A 22,943-nucleotide genomic window follows, 5' to 3' on the forward strand; every position below is an offset into this window, starting at 1 on the left:
CTCAAAGTGGCTGCTTTGCTTCATACTGTAGACACCTCTGGCCTTGCTGGTTAACCCAGTCACAAGAAAACGTTAGATAATAGGGAGAGATTAGCTGAAAGGACAGTCCGTCATGCCTTTTGTGCTACTGAGGCCTTTGTCCCTTCTAAAGAGTCAGAAAGACGCATCTTAGTGTGGTGGGCAATCAGTCTACATTGGCTGTCTAGCTAGAAAAATGCAAAAGGGTTTATCAAGCACTAACAAGGTTTTTTGTTAGAGAAAATATCTATTAAATAGACTGCTCCAAAAGATGGATAGCCTGAATTAATCCAACAGGCAAAATTGGCTTCACTTTCTTAAGGCATCCAGGTATCGATCACTGATACTTTATATTTTAGCCTGACTGATGTGATTGATGTGCATGATAACTCGTCCTGCTCGGCTGCCCTCAAAGAATTTCAGGTGATTGCAGAAACGCTCAGCCAGTAGATATGAATGTCTGATAAAGATGAAGTACAGGGGTAGCTTTACTGTTTTTCACTGCTACGCTATGATGCCAGAATTCAGTGGAGCAATAGATTGCATGCATGTCAAGATCGAATTTAAGCAACATCGAGACACAGAAGCTGATATGGATAGAGCTCTAGAAATTGTCAGATTGCCTGTGACTTGAATTGGCAAGCTTCTGATATCATAGTCCCGCCAGGGACTAGTTTTCCAACAAGCATTTCAGAATTTATTTGTATTTTGCTTTTTATCGCTAAATAATTAAAATAGAAATGCGACTTCATTATTCCTACACCTTGTAAAATACAACTTTAAAGGACTGACTTTAAAATCTTCTTTAGTTTGCTGATGTACAGTATACAGTGTGACCATTTTTCCTTTCAATTGTTTATTAACAACAAATAAAATGAATTGATTTAGTAATTAATTCTAGAAATTGATTAACAGGACCAAAACAAATCATTACATATATTCAGAAAATATATTTGTGTTTTGTTAAAGGAAACGCTGTGCATATTTTGTTCTTGAAATATTTGTTCCAAGTGAATATGTCCATTCAATTAAAACATTCAAATTATAAAAATGGTACTTATCTTCTTCATTTTTGACTCAAAATAAATCCAGTCATTGTGCAAGAACATAATATTTCAAATAAAAAATTAAAGTGTTTCTGAAACAATGCCAGAATAGGAATACAATTACTAAATTGTTAACACACTGCATTGTTTCTTAATTTGTTGTATTTTTTTTCTTTTCCTTTCTGAAGCCTCATAAATATACTGTTTTATCACCTTGGCATTAAATTAAAAAATAAAATAAAAACGGGTTAAAACCACGAGGAGTCCAGCTATCTTGTTTGGTAGCAAGGAGCTAATTGATCTGGGTATTAGATTCAATAATAAGGCTTGTTTGTTGTTTCCAAATTCACTCAACAGTGATTGATGTTGAGTGACAATGATCACAAAAGAGTGTGGAACACCGGCGTGCACAATTTTCTCACTTTTTATTGTTCTTTCAGGAAAAGCGGAATTGTGGAAACTTCATTCACTCATTTGACTTTCATTCACTCCACGTGCAAAACTCCCCCGTTAGTGCCACCTGCCTCTAAAGCACACTCCCATCTTTTCAAAGTCTTCCCAAAGCTTATTTTTTTTACACATAAAAACGTGTCAGATGGAAATCAACTATGGAACAGTGAAATAAAACTAGAGTTCCTCAAAAGTCTGATGATGCTCACCCAGACAGCTCCAGTCGGTGCTCACTGATCATCTTTTCCCTCGAACGCTGTATGAATTCACGGCTCATTTGCTGCAGAAAAGATCCATCTGGTGGCCGGGTGAGGAATGACGCATTTCAACACTGTTTTTAAATCACTAAAATTAAAAACCCATTGGTCACTACATTTTTCCTTTCCAATAATTTTGTACTTATTCAACATTTTCATAACCTTCACTGTCCAAGAGATTGACTGGGGATGTCTACCATTGACATGCATGATATACATATTAGAATCTTTTTTCTTCTACTCCATTAATATCAATGAAACGTTGAAAATTCCTGTATGTTTTGTTTATCTTCCACATTCTCACTGGCTCACCTCTCCTTGTTCATTGCTTTCTACTGACATTATCTCAGGGGTCCATCATTTGCGAGTTCTCCTGGTCAGGTTCCCTATTACAATTGACGGACTTCTGAAAAAGCTCAAAAGCAGAAAGCAGGGATTGTGCAAGGCAAAGGGGTTCTATCCAATTAGGGCATTATTTCCAGTGAATTCCACACTGCAATGTATGAAGGAAAAACTCAATTTAGGCTGGAAGGCTCAACAGCTGAAATGCTTATCTTCCTTCATATTTTTCATCTTTGAATTAACTGCTGCTAATGTTACTGCAGCTCTTCACTCAAACTATTATTTTTCCTTTTAAATATCCTGGGTCATACTGGATATAGTAGAAGTTTGCTAAGAGCACTCTTGATACTCACCCAACATGCTTTTACACAAGAACAGCTGCAGCTGGGGCCTGGTCTCTGCACGAGTGAAGAATTAATGGCAGACATTCCAAAAATAAATTCCTATGACATCCCCAGCAACTGTGAACATCATGCACTCCAAGCACCAGTGCATAACGTACCACTCAAAGAGGATCTCCACACTGCTCTCGCCGTGACACTATTCATAACCTCCTTACAGGACAGGATGTGAACTTATGAAACTGAACAGACTCAACCTCTCTTCTGTTTTCCTCAAGGCCATCAATTAATAACACAGTTGGGCACTCCTTTACCCATGAGAGAGCTGGAAATAATGAGGGCAAGGAGGACATACAGGGCGACAATTACAATATTTCCAAACTTCTTGTGCATTATGAAAACAAAATTGGGAGGTACAAACTATAACCCTAAAATGTCAAGTCAGACATCCTCTGTTTGCACAATGTGAAAAACAAAAGCAGAACATCCCCTGACTACCATGCACTGGAAAAGCAATTTTACAAAATTAAAAATTATACCTTCTGCCTTCTTCTAACTTAGAGGTTACATGTAAGAAAATATTTATATTATCTGCTAATACAAAATTTGAAAGACAGTGCATAGCTATCTGGGAATCTGATATCCCAGATATCTGGCATCTATACAACATGTACATAATGTGCAAAACCTTTGACCCCAGGGGACTGCAGCCTTGCTCCCTAGACCTTTTGGGTCACACTAAATCATGTATTTCTAAAGACTAGAAGCTCTTGTAATTAATAGATCAATTAAGCAATTAATGGGCTCAATCAAAGAGATGGTCCTTGAGGACAGTAGGATATTTACATTTTTTGTTCTTAATGATCTTTAAATTACTTAACAGACATCTGCAATATTGTAGATCACAATGATATTATTCAAGGTTGATAGACAAAGCTATAATGCTTGGGGTTCTGAGACTCTACAAGTGCAGATTTGGAGATTTCTGCCTTAGACGTTTTGCTTTGTCTTACTCTCAACACTCAATTTCCTCTTTGTGCAGAAACAAATTCTATAGTGATCTTCTACTGACATTACATGACACTAAGCCAATTCATTTTTTACTGGTAATTGTCATGGGCTAGCTACTGTAAAACTATACAGCGCACTCTTTCAGGATTAAAAACGTTTTTATATATTTAATTAATGGAATTGAGTTCCTCTAATGCCTTTCCCCAGTGCGCCTGAATCTCATTAAACACATCCATTTTTCAAATAAAACAGCCTCTTCCCCATACAAGTAGTGTTCCAAGTCTTTTTAGTATATCAGGTCACTCACAAAGCTAATAATTTGCCTTTACGGACATTGAAAACAGGGCTAGTGTGAAAGGAAACGAAGCAGTTTGAAAACCATTCTGAAATACAACTGAAAACATGACACTCATCTACAAAGACCAGAACAGAACCTGGCCAGGAAGAGAAGACCTATTGCTTTCTAGGACTCATCACATTATCATCATATCAAGCCATTTAAACGCCTCCACCAAAGCTTTTTGCTGAAACCATTTCTGCTTACTAACCATTTTTCTTATTAAATTTCTCCCGTTCCATATTCTCAGCTTTCTGTATTCATCGCAGCAGTGCCATTAGATATTGTGGGAGGTAGCAGGCTCACATCAGCCAAAAGAGACCTACTGTACGTCTAGGTTTCATTTCACCAAATTGGCAGAAAACACTAATGGTATTTAATTTTTTAAATAGAATTACTTGGGAGATGCATGCCACCACAATGACAAATATGAACCCTATGTTATTTAAGGAGAACCTGGAAAAAAGAAGTGCAGAAGGTCACCTCTCAATACATTAGTCCTTATTAAAAATTTCTCTGAAACCAAATGTGTTCCTTAAAAGGTACCACCTCTGTTTTCTCAGCCAGTGCAACAGACTAATGAGTAAACATTGTCAAGCCATTGGCTGTACAGTATATGCAAAAAAGTACCTTTGAGTAATAATTTAACATAAATTTAATCTGATTTCAGTTATGTCCAAAGTTTTTTTATGCACAATCCTTTGCATGATACAAAAGTCAAGCAAATAGAGAAAAAAACTTCAATGGGGAAAAAACATAAGCAATTTATTTCTTAAAAACTAGTGAAGAGGACACAGCCACAAATGTGAACATCTTTTTGATGGGCAATAAAGTGTGCTCATCTTTGTAATTAGACAAAGGCTAATTCACAAAGCAATCCTTCTTTCCTTACAATCTAAAATGGCTCGCTATGAGCAACATTACACTTTGCAAAGCAATTTCATTGACACTGCAATGTCCTAAAAAAAAATCTCACACAAAATATGTAGAAAGAATTTTGCGCCTTTATTGGAATGTTGCTAGGCATTAAATACACCAATCTGATCATTGAATTATTTGGTACTTATCAAAAACAATGAGGCTCTAGGCTACAATACTGGTCCAACAGTCTTTTCATTTATTGTTATTATTGTTACCATTATTCTATTTTTTGCAGCAAGAACTAGAAGAAAATAATGCATGGAGTAATCAGAAAGCACTAGCAGGCATCAATTAGTCAGAATTAAGGTTTTGTTCCCAAAGATGTTGGTCAAGGTGACCATATAAAAAAAAAGAGAAATCAAAGTGGGTTATATCTTGGAGCAGACTGGACTATCGCGATGAGGGTATTCGATTTTCTTTTGGGAAATTACATTGTTAGAATTGGTAAATACATTTACAGTTCCCCATCTTTATGTATAAAAACTCTGTATGAAATATAAACAAGCTCTTGCCTTGTACACATAAAGAAGTACAACTGAAGTACAACAGAGCTGAGGACTAAACCTATTCAAATCATCTTGAGATGAGGATAACTCATCAATGTACAAAAAAGTAGGGCACGTAAAGATCTAAAACCGTTGACAAAGTGTTGTAACATGTTTTTTTTTTCGTCCAGAGTTCTCAGCAGAGACGAACATGAAAATCAAATTGTTTTGGTTTAGCACGATTTCCCTCATGTTGAAGACACATTCACTACAATTTTCCAGCCTGATTGTGTTTGGTCTTTTTTTTTAAATCTATTACCTTTCTTTATGTTTTTCAACAATTGCAGCCATCCAGACAGAACAGGCAATCAAAGCACATCCCCCCCCCCCCCCCGGACCCTGTCAGCCCTGAACTGGTTGAGGTCAGCTTTTAAGACATGACTCCGAACACAGGGTTGTGGCGACAGATACTGGGGCCGATCTCTTCATAGTCTTTTTTGGTGTGGCATACTTGATAGAACTCCGGCTGTGAAGGCAACGAAAAGGAAAAAAAATAGTCAATGAAGCACGGAATAATACATTTATTAAATTCCCTGGAATAAAACACACGGAAAATGTCCACGATCAGCATTTCTTCAAACATTTGCTAGAATCTCATGTTACATTATATTAATCTAATTTAATATGTTTTTCCATTTTTTTAAAATTGAAAAACTGCTCCACAGTCAGACAGGTTTGAGGAACTTAAACATTATTAGAAAGTGGATGTATTGGAAAATGAAGACACAGCTCCTAAAATGCAAACGGTGAAATTTCTAAAGCCCCTGGGGAATAAAATAAAGCATGAAGTCCATACAACTTTGAAACGTATTGTCCAATGCTATTCCCAGGTACTGTTTCTTATCAAGACACCATTCCTAATGATATTACACAACCGTGACACATAGTGAAAAGCCTACTTCTGCATAAAAGATTATTAGCGAGGAATCAAAGACATTTTGATTTGTTAACATAATCAACCGTTTGTTCAATTGCTGAATATTTCAACACAATGACATAATGTATTAAAATCGCAAAGTAAACTTACAGTTGAAGCTAACATGGAACCACCAAACCAGACAGCGTATCTCTGCATGTGATGAGTAATCACTTGTACATCAATGGGTTTTGGCTGTAAAAACAAAAAAATAAATTAAAATAATAAATTAGATATTCCAGATGGTGATACAGAAATGCATTTTGCTCACGAGATGTACAAAATATTCATTAATCAATTGCAAGTTCAAAATTATTTAATCGCTTAATTATGGACAGACATACAGTATGCAAAAGTACGTTCTACCAAACACTATGCATTACTAGCCTTTAGTTTTCCACCACTTAGTTCTTCACTGAGTTTCAGGCGAGCATCAACTGTCCTTTTCAAGTCTCGCTGCAAGCGGCGCCCGAAGTCCCTGAACATGGTGGAGCCTCCGGAAAGAACAATGTTCTGCACAAGACAAAGAGATTAGGATCGCAAGCCCTGGAACAATGAAGTCTTCTTAGCTGAATCAGTCATTTCATTTAACTTCTGTAGCCACCACTCATTCTACTGTTTTATACCACGCAAATCTGAGAATCGCCAACTGTTCTGTCAACGCGGCATTTCACGTGCACCTCCTCTGCTGCCAGGGGTGAGCGTGAAGCTTAGGACGCGCCCGAGACGTGTTGGACGCGAAGCAAGAGGCACGGCGCCCGACAGGAGGGCGTGTTCCGACCTCCCCGACATCGCTGCACGTTCACAGGCTCCTGGCAGACCCGAGAAGCTGCTGTGGTGCACCCGAGGCCCTCAGTTCGTCAAAGTACCACCCAATGCAGCCTAGGGAACCCTGATCGCACTCAGCTCATGACACGGACCCTGGCTCGAACCCAGGCCCTAGAGACCACAGGGCTCAGCCACAGCTCCGAGAGAATATCGGTACTGGTCAAGACACTCAGTGGCATCCAGCTGTCTAAATCTTTTCATATTTCTTATTTAACAGAACTGCAACAAGTTCGTACCCTTTAAGATGACTGAAATGGCTTTCATTTTCTGGAAAAATGAATCTATAACAGAGCCACTTGTGTACGAAAATGAGACATACCTTGTAGAGAGGACGTCTTACATCGATGGGGCAGTTCTGAATAACTTCATCTACAACCTCTGAGATTGGCTGTGTGAAGTCAGGGTTGGCAAACTACAAAACACAATACGAGGTAAACAGTTTTTCCAGCTATTCTTTAAAAAAAATCACTTCTCAGCAGGTGGTCTGTAAGATAGACAGCTCGAAGACATCTTGTTCACATTCAGGCTTTGTTATTCATAATTACACAGTGTAAAAGGCGCTATTTTTTAAAAAAAAGGTTGATTTCCTTTTTCCACTCTCTAATGAAATTCATCACCACAACTTGCAACTCACTTAAAAGCAACATCTATTATCAATGGCTATCACTGTGTCCCCACTGTACTGAATAGTAACTACACAAGTTATTAGATTCTAAATGTAAACTTGTAACCTTGTAACTTGTAACCTTAAAAGTGAAACGATCTATAAACATTAATTGGGTGTGCAACAAGAAAATTGGTCAAAAACACTAAACTTTAGTTCAGTAGGGATATAACAGATTAGTGCATGCACAAGGGATTCAAACCTTATTTTATAACACATTTAAGACCTAGTGTGTAGAAATTCACTTCTGCCCTTGTCATATTACTAGTTTTTTTTCACTATGCTTGTTCTAAGAATGTCTCCACAGAAATAAAAAACATATATATTTCAAAGGTTAATCAAACAAGGTTCACACAATAGCAAACGTACTTCAGGATGGAAGAAGATCTCTGGCCCCAGGAATCGCTCGTAGCCTACATCAACGGTGAATTCTTTCTTGCTAATAGCATTGATACCAGTATACTGCTTGATCCACTTGGACCCATCTGTGTCATACTTGTTGAACTCCTTTACTAGATCTGGGCAAACGTAGCTGAAACGTTCCTAGAATTAAGAAAACATTTAGGAGACAAAAAATATTTTAGACAAAGGGTTTCCCAGAACAATAAACCAAAAACCATTTGATTTATTGGAAAAAAATAAATAAATGAACAAGAATGGAGTTACAGTGACACCTGCTGTTATATCATAGTTAGGGTGGACACAGCAATTATTTTGCAGTCTCTCGCTACAGTTTTGAAATGCCAATCTTCTTATTAAATTATGATACTTCCCTCTACTACGAAATAGAATAAGAACAGAAATAATGTAAAATGCATAGTGTTGGCAATAAATCACAAACTCAAAAGTACAGAAATCCAAATTTACATTTCTGTATCTCAATGGGATGTACTGTATCACAAAATATAAAGCAGAACCTTACTTTCTGAACCGAAAATAAGAAAATTGAGCTGAAAAACATTTTTTAATCTAGGATTTTAATCATCCGAGAAGGGAGGCTAAGATTTACAATGTAATTTGAAACGAATCTGAAGCGATAATGAAGGTATGAATTAAGTCAGGAGTGTCAGACTCATTTTCTGGAGAGCCTAGCATCTGCTGTTTTTTTGTCTCCAGCCTGAGCAGTCAATTAAATACATAACCTAATTACTTTGTCAGACAGACATATGCAAGAACTTTTCCTTAAGGTCTTTGACAGTTGACTACTTATAACACTTCATTGAAGGTAAAAAACAATCAAAGAGCCAGGTTACAAGTATCATACACTTAGGCAGTTAAATAATTATGAAACGGAGAGTTCACCTTAGAACTAAAACCAGTGGACAAAAAGGCCATCCAGGAACTGACACTGACACCCTTGGACTGACTCATACTCGGGGATCAGTCTTTCAGATTTTCCCATTAATCGAAATTTTGAAATGCAAAGCCATTTTTATGGCTGTTTCCTACCTTCACAGCTTTGGCAGTCTCCAGGGACTGCTCTGGAGGAATTCCCACCTCTCGTTCTCTCAGAAGCTGCTGGGTAAAATATGTGATATCACGCCCAGCAATGGGAATGTGTTTTATGCAGCTGCCTATCACATACCCTTCAGCCTGGAAAAGCCAAGAAAAAGTGAGAATTAATTAAGTTGCAGCACAGGATAAATGCCTGGTCTGAGATCCTTTCGAAACCGTAAAATATAAAATACTGTAACTTGAAGGATTTACACAGCAAACACTGATCAACAAATGTCTAATTTATCTTCATACTGTCCTAGGCTTTTTATCTCAATGTGCTTTTTACTTTTTTAAAGTAACTCCTTTTAATGCTGATTAAGATTTTTACCTATTCCTCTATTATAATGACATTTATCTACATCACTGGAAAGTAAAATTAATTTTGTTAGATTTAACGCCTCAAGTGTATCGGTTTTGAAGATCTGGTGCTTTGCTGCTCATTGCGGTTTTTCTAAGCCTGATGAGCTTCCTCAACAGCAGTAGTCACATTCTGACACAGATATAGTCTATTTTCCCATTCAACTGCACACTCTACCACTTGACTTGCCTGACTCTCCTTGACTAGAGCCTTGTTTTATTAAATGTCATCACAAGTATATTAAAGTGCTCATACAACCAGGTTCAAATAAATCAAGCTTAAAAAAATAGCAGCTGAACATTTAATTCTTCCGAGAACGCAAGTCATTTTGAAAATGTGAGCAGCTAACCATTACAAAAATCGAATGCAAAGGTATCGTGTAAGAAGCATGAGAATTACCCCTCAAACGTGTGACACTGCAAAGTCATTACCTGCAGGAAATGCATACAACACAGGCATACTACTGCTTCTGAACAGTGAAACTAAACCTTTAACCATGACGATAACGGAAACTAAGCATCATGTAAAAGTCTTCACTTACTTGTCACACGCTCCACTTTGTGTGAAGAAAAACACAAAAACTACTAGATTTCCCTGTTCTACGAGCAGCTCGTATTCCAAAATCTAGTGGACCAACCAAGTGAGAAATCTTGCTTTAAAAAATACTTTGAAGTTTCAAATATTGGCAAAGCACTTTAACAAGGCTATCTTGAGCAGCTGCCTCACATACAATAATGTGCACCGCCCTTTCAGTGGTTTGTGAAGCCACACAATATCATCCAACCCATCCAAATAATTTGTTGTCAAGCAATGCTGTCTTTAGAACTTGGCAGGCAGGCGCTTTCTATTGCTCATTAGCCTTCTCGGCCACATTACGTCAGTGTGTGCGTCTCTATATTCACCAGAAGTGCTAGAATTGGTGTGAGAAGAAATTTGACTTGGTGTAAAATGTGTTTTACAGAGTCAACAGATAAAGTATTCCTTGATCATATATTAGAATCATGACACTCCCAGGTTCTGCCCTAGAACTCAGAACTAGAAACAGTCTTTTAATCAGATGTATGAAGAAACCCAAATTCTTTACCAGAAAACTGCTGGAACACTGTCACTTTTCTGCACATCAAACAATCGTTACAGTTTCTCAGCAAGGGGTCCTGCCATTCCCACTAAAATCAATAGATCCGTTTATTCTTTAATAAACTTTCACTTCACTGTGCTTTGTACCAGTTAGCCTCTCAAGGTGAGAAGGCATACAGACAGCAAACATTAATATTTCCAAAGGGAAAACTGCTCATTCCTGAAGCTCAAAGGCGCTCAGGGTTCAAATTTGTCATTTTCAAATCAGCACTTAGGCATTCAGTTGTGGAAAATATGGAAAAAAAAACTTCTGCAAACAAAGAGCAAAACATACTTCTAGTTAAGGTTTATTTTATTACACCTTGGAGCTGTTGGATTTTTATTAATTTTAGTTCATCCTCTTGAAATGAAAACTGTAGCCACTGCAGTCAGTTTTTTTTCCTGGATGTGGAAGTTAATGTGGTTAACGTAGTCTTTGCTATTTTTAACATGACAAAAATTCCATCAAACATTTCTAGACTTTTCTCCAGTACGTCTTTTTAAAAATAGTTCCCTTCAGCTTCTCCATTTACAGAGCGCTCGCATGAGAAAACCCTTCTTTAGACTAAGAGTTGGATGTAACACTCTGGAATCCACCATACAATTCCAATTATGAAAACACAATTTTTAAGAATACAACCATTAGACCTTCCTCTGATAAGCATGATAACCATGCCCAGTTTCCTTCTTCAGTGGGATCAATGTCACTCTCTAACGATCTTAGCCACCCAGTCCGAAGTCTACTACACGAAGAACGTACTGTTTGAAACTGAAGATAATTCTTTATACATCTGTAAATCAGGAGGAAGAAACAGCTTTTGGCTACTGGCTAACTTGATAATATAAAAGGACATTGGATGTATTGCTTTGGCCAAAGACTAGAGTTTTGGTTCTTCAAAACACTAATTACGTATAGCCCTTGGCAAGGAAACTGAGTAGTAAATGAATACGTCTTTTAACTGTTTTTTGTTTTATAAAAAAGGTCTATATTGCCTCCACTCCCATTTCCTGGAGAAAGAGATCCTGTTTGAATTATTAAGAGAGAGATTGGTGGCTGGCCTGTTGGTATTCACAGAGCCAGCATGAGGATATCACAATGATAAGCTTTCGCATACTCAGACTGTAATGGGGGGAAAAAAAAGCACAGCCATGAACTTACAACTGGGATAACATGAGTCACCCCGTCACCACTGTCTATCACGGTTCCTGTTAGCGTTCTCTCTCCTACTTGTCTTGAGGTCCAAGAGGCAGCTAAGGCAAGAACAGCCTGGAAAAACAAAAGCAGGCAGCATTATTCTTGATCCTCATCAATAAACTGCATCCCAAGTGAAGAGTGCAGTACAGAACAGAGCTATAGTCTCATACAGACAAAACAACACTGGATTTTCAATTCCTGATTTCTGAACGCATAATTAAAGAGCAATTCAGGGAGATTCATTGGGAACCACTTATACTGTACAGCTATTTTTTTGTCTGAATGTAGCAGTTTTTTGGGTGGCTTTTGTATTACAAAAATTAACACTGACAAATCCTTGGAAAGACTTCCAGGTCTTGGATTGGCATTGTAACTTCCCATAAATAATGGTGAGGTGATGAGGACTAACTATAACAATGGAGTGAAAGTATCCAAAAGAAAAAAAAACTGGCAATAAAACAAAGGACAAAGCGATAAAGAGGACAGAGTAAGCAGGGACAACACTAGTATTTATTTTTGCGGCTGGTCCCTGCTGGAAAGCGATACACTTTTTTGCTGGAGTCCTAATGGCCTTAAGTAATGTAAACAGTACAGATAAGAGACTAATGCATTTGCGGTCCTGCCAGACTTATGACAGGAGGTGTGGCATTCTTAGAAGAGCATGCAAGCTGAATGGGCACTTGAAGCGCCATGCATGCTTGTCCTTTTCACCTTCCACGTTACTGAGCGTTAGCAGTTTTGGAATGACAACTGCATTAAAACATCAGATTTTTTCAACACAACCTCCAGTTTCCTCACTTTAAATATATTTTCAAACAATTAAGCATGCATGGTGAATGCACCACGAAACAATAAAAGAACACTTCCAGCACAGATCAGGTCAGGGAAGAGAAGAAAGCAGGCATGATGATCTACTCCTTCATGTTTTATACAGTACATATTACAAACAGGTCAAAAGAGGAATAATTAGTGCATGTATGAATGGGCCATGTGGGGTGGGGTGTGTTGCATGAACCCCACAAGCAAAACAAAGAAAAGCTATATGCTTATGCATGTATAAACAGGCATAGAAGAGAGCTGAGCAAGATTTTTGTCATTAACAATAACTATGTTTTAATTCATTATAATAAAATTAAAACAAATTAAGATTGATAAATTACTAAAAATGGATCATTGTATTCACTTTCTGATTCTTAAAACGGGCTGACAAAATTCAATTTCAAGAAAATATAAAATGGGAATAATGGCAATATTGCGGTAAGACTGAACACACTACATTGTTTGCAACGCACAATAATTCAATCTCACATTATCCTTTCTTCAAAGCATTCAGTAAACCTTTATCGACAGCATTTGAAGACGTAAGTAAATGCAAAACAATTGTGAAAATTTCAATAAAAGCACATTTATCAACTTACCTGAACAGCAATATAAAGGCCTGGTACATTGAATGACTCAAACATGATTTCAGCTGTGTATTCTCTGTTTTCAGGAGTGTTTAACGGAGGCTCCGTCTACAAAAAGATTCAAAACTTTCTTAATAGGCATTAAAATCAGTGAAATGACACAAGTGATATAACTAAGAAGGAAAAACACACAATTTTGATTTTCATGATAATAAATGTTCATTAGTTTTAATGTAACCCCTTTAGCTCCAATGACTATAATTAAACAGCGCATTTAACTTGGAGAAAAAACAAGTCTTTCGAATACTCAGTGCTTGCAGGTTTTTATGTATTCTGAAACGTTTACATTAGATTGCACAAATCTGCAGTGTATAACTGTAGATAATATTGATTTATTTCAAATGAAAAAATTAGAACCCAATTTTACACGCACTGCACCACCGCCTCTTACCAAGAGAAAATAATGATCTTCTGGCTCTGCCCGCAGATATTTGAAGATAACCTGTTCCATGAACCTCTCCATCAAATCCCAATCTTCAACTATACCATGACGAATTGGCCACTGTTTGAATAAAAACATGAAGCTCACAATGAGGACATCAATTGCATAGAACCAGATAACCCTAATAGAAAAGCAACTGTAAAAATTAGATATTTATTAGATATCAGATGACTACTTCCTCCTTTTCACAAGCTTACAGCACAATCGTTCTGCTAGAAAAAGTACAGCTAACTGTTATGGAACCTAATTATCTACAATTTTTTTTGGACAAAAGGTTAATCAAATAATGAGCACAAGTGTCACTGGGCCCTTCAATGCAATGGACTCGTGTTCTGAATGAGAACAAGTTCAGAGCCCTTTTTTAAAATACACGAATGACGGCAGTCAGAAAAATGTCCTTGCCTATCTGACAATTTGTTTCAGCGGTGTAATGAATCAATTAAGATCTTGCCAGCGGGGCACGGAGACGGCTGAGCACATCTACAGCTCTTCGCTGGGGCATGCTTGCTACCTTTGTTGCGTATGTTGGTTTGTCTATTGCCTCGTCTCCAATGAAGAAGTCCAGGTCATCCACACCCTTCATCATCCTCCGCTGTGCCTGATCCCCAACCTTCGCCGACTCCTTGATAGCAATACCTGAGAGGCAGGAAATTAGTGTTTATGTCCAGATCACAGAGTAGTTATAAACACAACTAGCTCAGAAACCACAACAAGAACCTGCTGCAGTAAAACAACTGGCATATTCAGAACCAATTGTATGCTTAGCTCCAGAACCGGGGAAAAATGACACTCTTCCCAAAAGATAAATACACTTCATTCATGACAGGACAAGAAGTAGAGCAAAAGAATTAGCAAGGAATCAGTTCAGTTTAAGGCTAACAATTTACAATTCAGTTTAAGGCTAGCTTATGTTAACATATGGTACAACATTTCCACAGGCTCTCCTCTCAGGTTCCATGGTTATGATATTTGTATTTTAGTGCATAGGTATGAACACAAGCCCTTCAATTCTGCATACATTGTTTCTACTGAACAGGGTCCGCCTGCATTCGCATTCCCAGTAACCAATTAATACTGTATATCAGCAGTTATTTTCCTTCACAGCTCTCCAGAAAGTCTTTCTAAATTTAACTTGCAACCACTACTATAACACATCCACTCAGGAGCAGAGAAGAACAGAAACTTGGCAAAGAAGCCACTTTATTCAGTACAGTGAGTGCATGAAAGGACTTCCTGTGGTCCAAGATGACTGGAAAATAGTTTCCTTTCATGCGGTGCTGGAATTGCCACTAAGCACTTTACTGTTTTACCAGAAACTGATAAAGTATCATCCAGATATTCAAAGATTGTAATCGTTATTTGAGCTTAACTCATTTTTGCGTCAGTATGTGTCCCTGCACACTGTTGTTTCTATAAATATACTTGTAAGGGTTTTGTCTAGTCTGAACGGAAATTCTAGCAAACACAGTAAGACAAAACTCTGAAACTCAAATGTCATAAGTGTAATTTTTAAGTATGCAATCTACCCCGCCTCCATTTTAGTGTTAAATACAAAATACGTGCAAATCCCTATTACTTAGAAAACTGAAACCTGTTATAAATGACATTATATAAATACAACATAAAGATATTACAGTAATGAAATTTTTCAAATGCATCAAAGTTTATGCAATAAGGAAATCTAAGAATTTGCTTTTCCTATAGAAACTGTAAACTCTAAAATTAAGCAGTATCAAAGGTGTATTTCATATCTAATAATAAGGAAAACCGCTAAACGTGAAGTTTAATTTCTCAATGACAGAAAATTTCAGATTCTGTTTGAGCAATATTCAAACATGTTGTTCACAGACAGATGTGAAGAATAAAAGGCCAACCCAGTGTTCAATTCAAACAATGGTGAGTGTTTTTCTGACATCGAGATTAAAAAAAGACTTACATGACGGAACGATGAACTGTGGCTCTGTATTTCCAGCATACCCAAGTTTTGTATACCTGAAAGAAACAAATTGTGCAATAATACACACATTCATGTTTAAATAGGTGAAAAACGAAAAATAAGAACAACACAGGAAAAAAGAAAGACTACGAATGAGGGAAGGCCACTCAGCCCAAGTCGTTTTTTGTGAACGATGTACAATATAAGTAAATAGAATACAGAACCCAAACTATTAAATGTATTGTTTATTAATAACTATTAAGTGGAAAAGTCTTACTGATGCACCTTTATTCATATCATTTGTGACACTGATGGTCTCTGAAATATGACGTGAATTATTTTAGTTTGCCAATCCCATCATGGCCTACAAATGTTTAAGCGTCCTCTGTAACACTAACGACAATCCTGTATTTGACTGGACAGCCGATGCTAAAGAATTGCAGTGTTGCTTCATTTTCATGTAGCCTAAGGACATAAACATATCATCTGTGTTTATGCACAGACATACAGAAAAGCCCAAGAGTTTTTTTTCTGGAAACTGGTTCCAAACTCTCTGATAATTTTGAAGGCCAACGGGTCTGGTTGGCATGGAACACAGAATCCTACTTCCCACTCTTCCTCACTTTCAGGGCAACAATGAGGAATACAGAATACTGCACCCATCTGAGTCAAGGATAATTCCCCAAAATAAGAACACTCTTCAGTTTTAGCTATAATGGATATTAAAGACATTTTAAGTAGGACAAGGTGAACAGAAATAGCTGAGAAAATGTCATTTCCCTGCCTCTAAAAAAGCCACCAAGCACATGAAATCAACGATGGCCATTACAGAACCATTAACTGACAGCCTAAATTGCTCCACATTCTGTTTTGTAAATCCTGCACTGTGCAACAACAGGTCAGACTTCAAGGCTAAAATATGATAACAAAAAATATGTAACTAAGGCGGTAAATTAGACAATTTATACAAATGAAATAAAACTTTGTAAATATTACATCCCCTTTTCAATAAACTATTTGAACCATTTGCATTGCTATGTGAAGAGAAAACCCATCACAATCGCACTCAGAACACGTGACTTCAACAAAACAGTCAAAACCCCCCAGATGTGATAAAAACAAAGGTGTTTCAATACCTTCAAAAAAATCTAACTCTGAAGTTAGTTTCATTTAATTCATTTTTCAAACACAAACTACTTGTTGTAAAAGGCAGCCTACATATTAATCTGAGGATTATTTAGATAGACATTAGATTTAGTACAAGTGTCCCATTTCACAAAAACAACAGTTCATTACTGGGCACCAAACCTAATCACAGGAAGATTAAATCCCACTGGCCAGTAAAAGTCCACATGCACAACAACACACAGCTGTGTTGGGGTACGCAAAAAAACACGAATAATTCCATTAATTTAATGTGCTAATGCTGGCACTCAATCCGCAAAATTAAGTAAGGCCAGCCACTGTATTACCCTATATACGGTTAGTTAAAGTATACCAATTACTTTATATAGGAAACGCACACAGAAATATTTTTAAAGAACATTATAAATGACTAAACCACTTGTAATGCATTATACAGCTGTGTACAGCAATCCAGATGTATTCCAGATGTGGATTTGACTGCCTTCATTGTCTTTGATGTGCATGGAGACTCCTTTTCACTTGGACCAAAAAAACCTGAAGGAATGTTACTTGTGGCTGTCACTTTGTGAATAACAAGCATTTAGTAAACTAGAAACACTTCATTTATATACTGTATATCTACCTACTTATAAACTGTAAAAATGAAAAATATTTTTAAGTACCGGAGATTTTTTTTTCCCATTCCTTTTTCTAGTCAACCACAGGAAACTGTCCACGCTTGTTCTTTTATTACACATTTATCTCATTAATCATGGTACTGTGTTTTAAAAAATCACTAGAAAAAACAAAAGCTTATGTGAAGGAAAACTTGAAAAGAACACGTAAAAAATTAGATCACAAAAAATAATTCTTGTAGACAAAGAACAGAAGAAAAGAACTGTTTAAAAGCAGTTTATTTTTAAAATATCAATTTTTCTGAATGTCTTGATAACATTTTTTATCGAATGTTGACAATTATATCCGCAGACTTTTCCTTAACAGATTACTTTTCCCCCTCCTGGATATGGGAGGAGTAAAACAACATTCCAGACTGAAATCTGGATTTGTCTGGAACAGTTGCCTGCTTAGTTGACCTGTTAAAACAAGTCTCCAGGAACTTTAGAATGCATCCAAGAAGTATGCTGTGCTACAGGTAAATTATTCCCAGCGTTTATAAAAAATACTACAACTATACTTAAAATGGAAATGGTGTTATTTTAGTTCTGTGCTTAAGGAACAATTGCTATTATTTATGCAGCTAAAACAGCTTCTAAAACAAGTTGCAGTACATTAAGGACATTAAAAAGATCTTTACTTTTACACTAAGGTGAGATGGTGTAATATGGCAAATTACTTTCTGGTCAAAGCACAAAAAAAAAAGACGGGACTTCTACGTCACAACAACATACAACTAAAGCTATGGATTTCTTAAATGCATGTCTAAATGATCATTCAGGGTTACAGACTTTTTTTTAAATAGCAATTCACAAGATAAGCTTGATGCAGTTGTTGAGTATAATGCATACCGCCTTTTTACCGCATACTTTAATACCAGCACAATGTCTGACAGGATATTACTATCAATTATTTAGCTGAGACTTTTATAAAAAAAAAATCCCAACTTATTTGCAACCATTTACAAAGTTGGGGGCTTTACTGGAGCAATCAAAATGAAGCAACTTGCTCAAAGGTACACCATCAGTGCTCCACCCAGTGACTTGAACCCAGATCCTTTCAGTTACAAGTCCAGAAGACTAACCACTGCTCCTCTAACGATTCAGTCTTCTCTTACTACCACAAGTTGATGTGCTTTACATTTCTATAGTACACACCTAAAAATGCAAAACATGAGGACATATCATACTCTTGTCCTAGCCTGACATTTCCATGCCATACAGTACGTTATCATCATTCAATCACAAACCTGCAAACCAAGATAAAGGTCCAACAGCAGGTTTAAGGTTTGATACTGACCGGTGTAGTCTGGATAGAGCTGTTAAAAAAAGAACTACATTATGAACAAGCAATATGTTAAAAATAATTGCTCCATCCAAACCACTTTCAGAAATATATTCTCGTTTATATTTATAGATTGATATGATCATTATTACAGAACAGGTAGTGGGCTTATTCCACGCTGAAAAGAAAAGAAACAATGTTTTGGCTGTGGACCCTTGTTCAGGTGTGGAAGAAGGCTCCACAGCTGAAACGTTGTGTTTCCTTTCTTTTCAGCGTGGAATAAACCCACTACCTGTTCCTTTGTAGCCTACGCATGCTGACGCAGCTACCTATTATAACTACCTTACCATTAACATCGCTGTTATTATTAATAATTTAATTTAGATTAATAATTTAATCATAGACTGATTTAAATTATATTTTAAATAACAAAAGAATGTTTGTCTCGCAAAGTATGACGGACAACTTGTGGCCGAAGCAACCGTGCTACAAAAAAATCTCACCTTTTCATGCATTTCTATTTTCTACGTTTCATTGTTATTTGCAGATAACGATATTTTCCATACAAGATTCATTCTGTTTAGTGGCTTATATGTATACATTGTAAGACTGTACTAGTCACAGACTTACTGAGTGATTTATAGAAGCATCGAAGTATGACACACTGTGCAGAAACATTATTTTTGTCTTATAAAAGGCCAATGGCGTAAAACGTTCACGAGGAACACACTACTCAAGATTCACTCACAAACTCTTGGTATAATACTCCTAAATTTAAGAACTCTGCTAAATGTAATAATATGACTATAGTGCAATCTTAACCATGATTGGACCATGGAAAAATTGCAAACCACATTTTTTCCACATTGCTCTCTGGTCATGTCAACAGTCAGTGACTTCACAACAAGGCAAAGGACAACCCAAAGCATCCCTATCAGGATATTCTGCAACCCAAAGGTACCAAAAGCTTTTAAGTTCAAAGAATACAAGACAATCCTTGCAGTATCCTCCCTCAGTTAATCACATCTAAGTTATTAATGGAGCTGATGAAGCTCAAGACGCTCTAAGTAAAAAGAAGTATTACTGGTCGCAAATAAATATCCCCATTTACAGCACAGAATTGCTAGAGAACCACACAAACTAAACAGAAGTCATGTGGAGTTCACCCCCATATTATGGTTCATCCCCATGGTTAGAACAATTTCAACTGGTCAAATGATTTTACTGAAGGTGCAAAAAAGGTGAACATCAGAGACACAGACAGGGGCCTTACCATTACTTAAAGTACATAGAGCATGAAGGACCAGCATTATTCTGGATCCCCCCCACAAAAAGATTCTATAGATTAAAAAAACCCGGACAATAAATTTATCATCTCCCCTCTCTACAACACTCACACACGTTGGTCTTCAGCGGGTGACGTCACAGCTGTGGTTTCCTTTTTTCTTAACAATAGCAGAACCAGAGCTCTGCACTTGCAGAAGTGCAAGAACTGAATTTCTGGCAGCTGGGGACAGACTTCTTTTTTTTAAGGTGTAGAAAATACTGAACCTCTTATTAGTCATATTTTATCGGCGATCTGTCACATGGCTAAACGTAGTGTAATCATTAACAGCAGGATTTTTATGTGCCATAGATAAAGCTTTCTCAGTTTTATTATGTAAACATAAAATACAGTGAATACTGCACTGGTAGAACATCCCACCCCTGTCTCACTTCAACTCCCATGTTTCGACTCATTCCCACAGCTAAGCCCTTCCCGAAAGTTTTACTAAACACTGTTACAGAAACATTTCTTTCAAAAGACATACATGCAGCAATTTTGCCTTAGCGCAAAGAGAATGAAGGCACCTAGAATTGCAAACACGCTGTTAGTTTTTATCAATCTGAAAATTGGCCGGACGACACGTTTTTCCTAATTCCTGCCAAATCAGTCCATCTGTTCATCAGTCACAGATACCGCGCTGCAACACAGCCTCAACCCAGACCAAACACTGCACAGAACAGGAACTAGACAAAACCTAATACATACAGTCAGCGTGAAGAATAATTATAAACTCCGCGTCCGTGGAGATCTGATTTCATCTCCCCCCTAGATAGATGTAAAAAAAAAGTGCAATTTACATGCTTTATAATGTTGACGTTTACAGTATGTCGTATACAACTTTCTTTTGCTATTTAGTTGACAGCAAACGGAAGTTTGGGCAAAATGCATCTTACTTGAAAAAAGTAAGATGCAAAAGCTTAAGAGAACAATTAAGCACACATGAGGAAGTAAGGAGGGAGCAAAAACCACGAAGTTACCTCTACGGTGGCTCCAAAAGCTAACGAGTCATGTAAAACAGTTGTGTTAGCATATGGACAGCAGCATTCCCATTAGTCTCAAGAAACGTTAAAAACAGGTAAACTCGGCATATCTTTTGCAGAATATTGTTACAAGTCCGGTTTCCCAAAACAGTAAAATTGAAGCCGAAGAAAGACCATATAAGGTATAAAAATCGTAAATCAGGAAGAGGTTTTGACAAAACTAGGAAGTCCTTCTGCGCCTGCTCGAAAACCAAGGGGTTTCATTCCGACAGCCATCTAAAGCACGAAAAAAAGGGGGATTCAAAACATGTTCACACCACAGTTTAATCACTGTCGCTGCCATTTTAAAACACCCCTTTTAGGAACCTGAAATCGGGAAGGGCTCGGTGCTCGCACGTACAGAGAAACACTTCTTTGCGTGAGTTTTGGGTGGACCCGTTCAATGAAGCCACTCAGACAGGAAGAAGATGATTTTCTGATGATGAAAGCAAATAGCTCCCCGCGGCTATCATGTAGCTGCCTAATTATACTTTTTTTTCTCTCGCAAAGATAAAGATTAGGGAATCTATCTGCAATACAGCCTACAAGGTCCCGTCTTGCAAAAAAAAAATGCAAAGGGTCACATTTTTACAAACGGGAGATGAATTAAGCATTGTGCTGGCTCAAACACACACACACACCCAATACAGAACTGACTGAAAAGGCAATATGACTCTACCATCTCACCTCCGCTTCCCTGTGCTTGGTATTCAATTGAATTTTCAGAAGCTTACCCGGTACCACAGTCCACTACACAAGCCGGTAACCGTCCTGCCATCTCTTCCGCTCCTGTCAGCCGGGGTTAAAGATGCGTATTTGGAGGGGGAAAAAAGTGTCTGTGCCGGGGCTGAATGAGAGGTGCTATCTGACCATCCAGAGGCGGAACCCTGAACCCTCACAGTGAAGTTTCTACTTCCGCACTCAGCAGAGGAGAAGCAAGATGGCTGAAACCACAGGCAGCTACACGGGCAGGGCTAGCGATCTGTCAATCACGGGGTATTTTTTTTTTCCAAGGGAGGAGAAATAAAAAAAACCTACTTCCACACCGTTTTAATTTCATTTTCCTGAAAACAAAATTCTCCCCCCCCCCCCCAAAAAAATAATAAAAATCAGCCAGACGGGATATCCGTGGTTTGGTACTCTACTTTGTACTGGAAACAGTTAATAGAGCTAAAAAATACATCTCCAACCAGTAACGTTGATGTGTTTTTTTTTCATAAATAATTCTATATGATGCAATTCAATAACGCGTTATTGTTCGCACAGGTGGTCCTGCCTTTGCTCAAAACGCGTAGCCCTTACCAAAGGATAAAGCTGGATTGTATTAGACTGTGTATATACTGTACGCGTCTGGTAACTCCATTATTAAATCTGAACACTGTAGTGTCCAAATCCTGTTGTCTGCCACGCTAGAGAGCTGATTAGTATACTGTATTAATATTACAGTACACTTAGTTGCACTGTCATTGGCACGGTTAACCCAATGAACCTCATTAGAATCAATAGTAAAAGACTAACCTGAGGTTACATGTGGAAATTATATGGAACTGCAATTAAAACAGAGAACAGGAGACACTTTTTAACACAAAGGGCTGTGCGTGTCTGGCTAGATCACGCTACCCAATAATGTTCAGGAAACAGCTGGATGAGAGCCTCTGATCAATTAGATACCAGTAACCAAGATGGGCGGAATGGCCCCCTGTCATTTGTAACCTTTCAAATGAAGGTTGTTATATTAAAGACCCTTGTCTACCATTTGCTGACCATTAAAAAGGTTTTTCCCCAACATTAGATAAAACCTACATCACTGTTCAATCACTCTACCGA

At 37.5% G+C, this 22,943-nt stretch overlaps 1 protein-coding gene across 1 annotated transcript; it reads right to left on the minus strand.

Annotated features, from left to right (window-relative positions):
* Nucleotides 1-4,788: 4,788 nt before the first annotated feature.
* Nucleotides 4,789-22,091, minus strand: actr3 (actin related protein 3). The gene is made up of 12 exons (XM_088929861.1): nt 21,851-22,091; nt 15,687-15,742; nt 14,262-14,386; nt 13,700-13,810; nt 13,261-13,356; nt 11,807-11,914; nt 9,126-9,269; nt 8,046-8,219; nt 7,332-7,424; nt 6,572-6,697; nt 6,296-6,379; nt 4,789-5,734 (listed from the first exon to the last, which is right to left on the minus strand). Exons 1-12 carry the CDS (start codon nt 21,892-21,894, stop codon nt 5,639-5,641), a joined length of 1,257 nt encoding a protein of 418 aa, XP_088785987.1. The 5' UTR covers nt 21,895-22,091; the 3' UTR covers nt 4,789-5,638.
* Between the last annotated feature and the right edge of the window lie 852 nt (nt 22,092-22,943).

The sequence above is a fragment of the Atractosteus spatula genome, chromosome 13 (genome assembly GCF_055471065.1).
Source record: "Atractosteus spatula isolate fAtrSpa1 chromosome 13, fAtrSpa1.hap1, whole genome shotgun sequence".
NCBI lineage: Eukaryota > Metazoa > Chordata > Actinopteri > Semionotiformes > Lepisosteidae > Atractosteus > Atractosteus spatula.

What these genes read in the sequence shown, in the direction of transcription:
- actr3 (XM_088929861.1), bottom strand. Translation starts at nt 21,894, where the DNA reads ATGGCAGGACGGTTACCGGCTTGTGTAGTGGACTGTGGTACCGG. An exon ending in AACCAACATACGCAACAAAG is followed by an intron (nt 13,811 to 14,261) that starts GTAGCAAGCATG and finishes TTATTCAAACAG; the next exon opens with TGGCCAATTCGTCATGGTAT. An exon ending in TAAGTGGTGGAAAACTAAAG is followed by an intron (nt 6,380 to 6,571) that starts GCTAGTAATGCA and finishes TTGTTTTTACAG; the next exon opens with CCAAAACCCATTGATGTACA.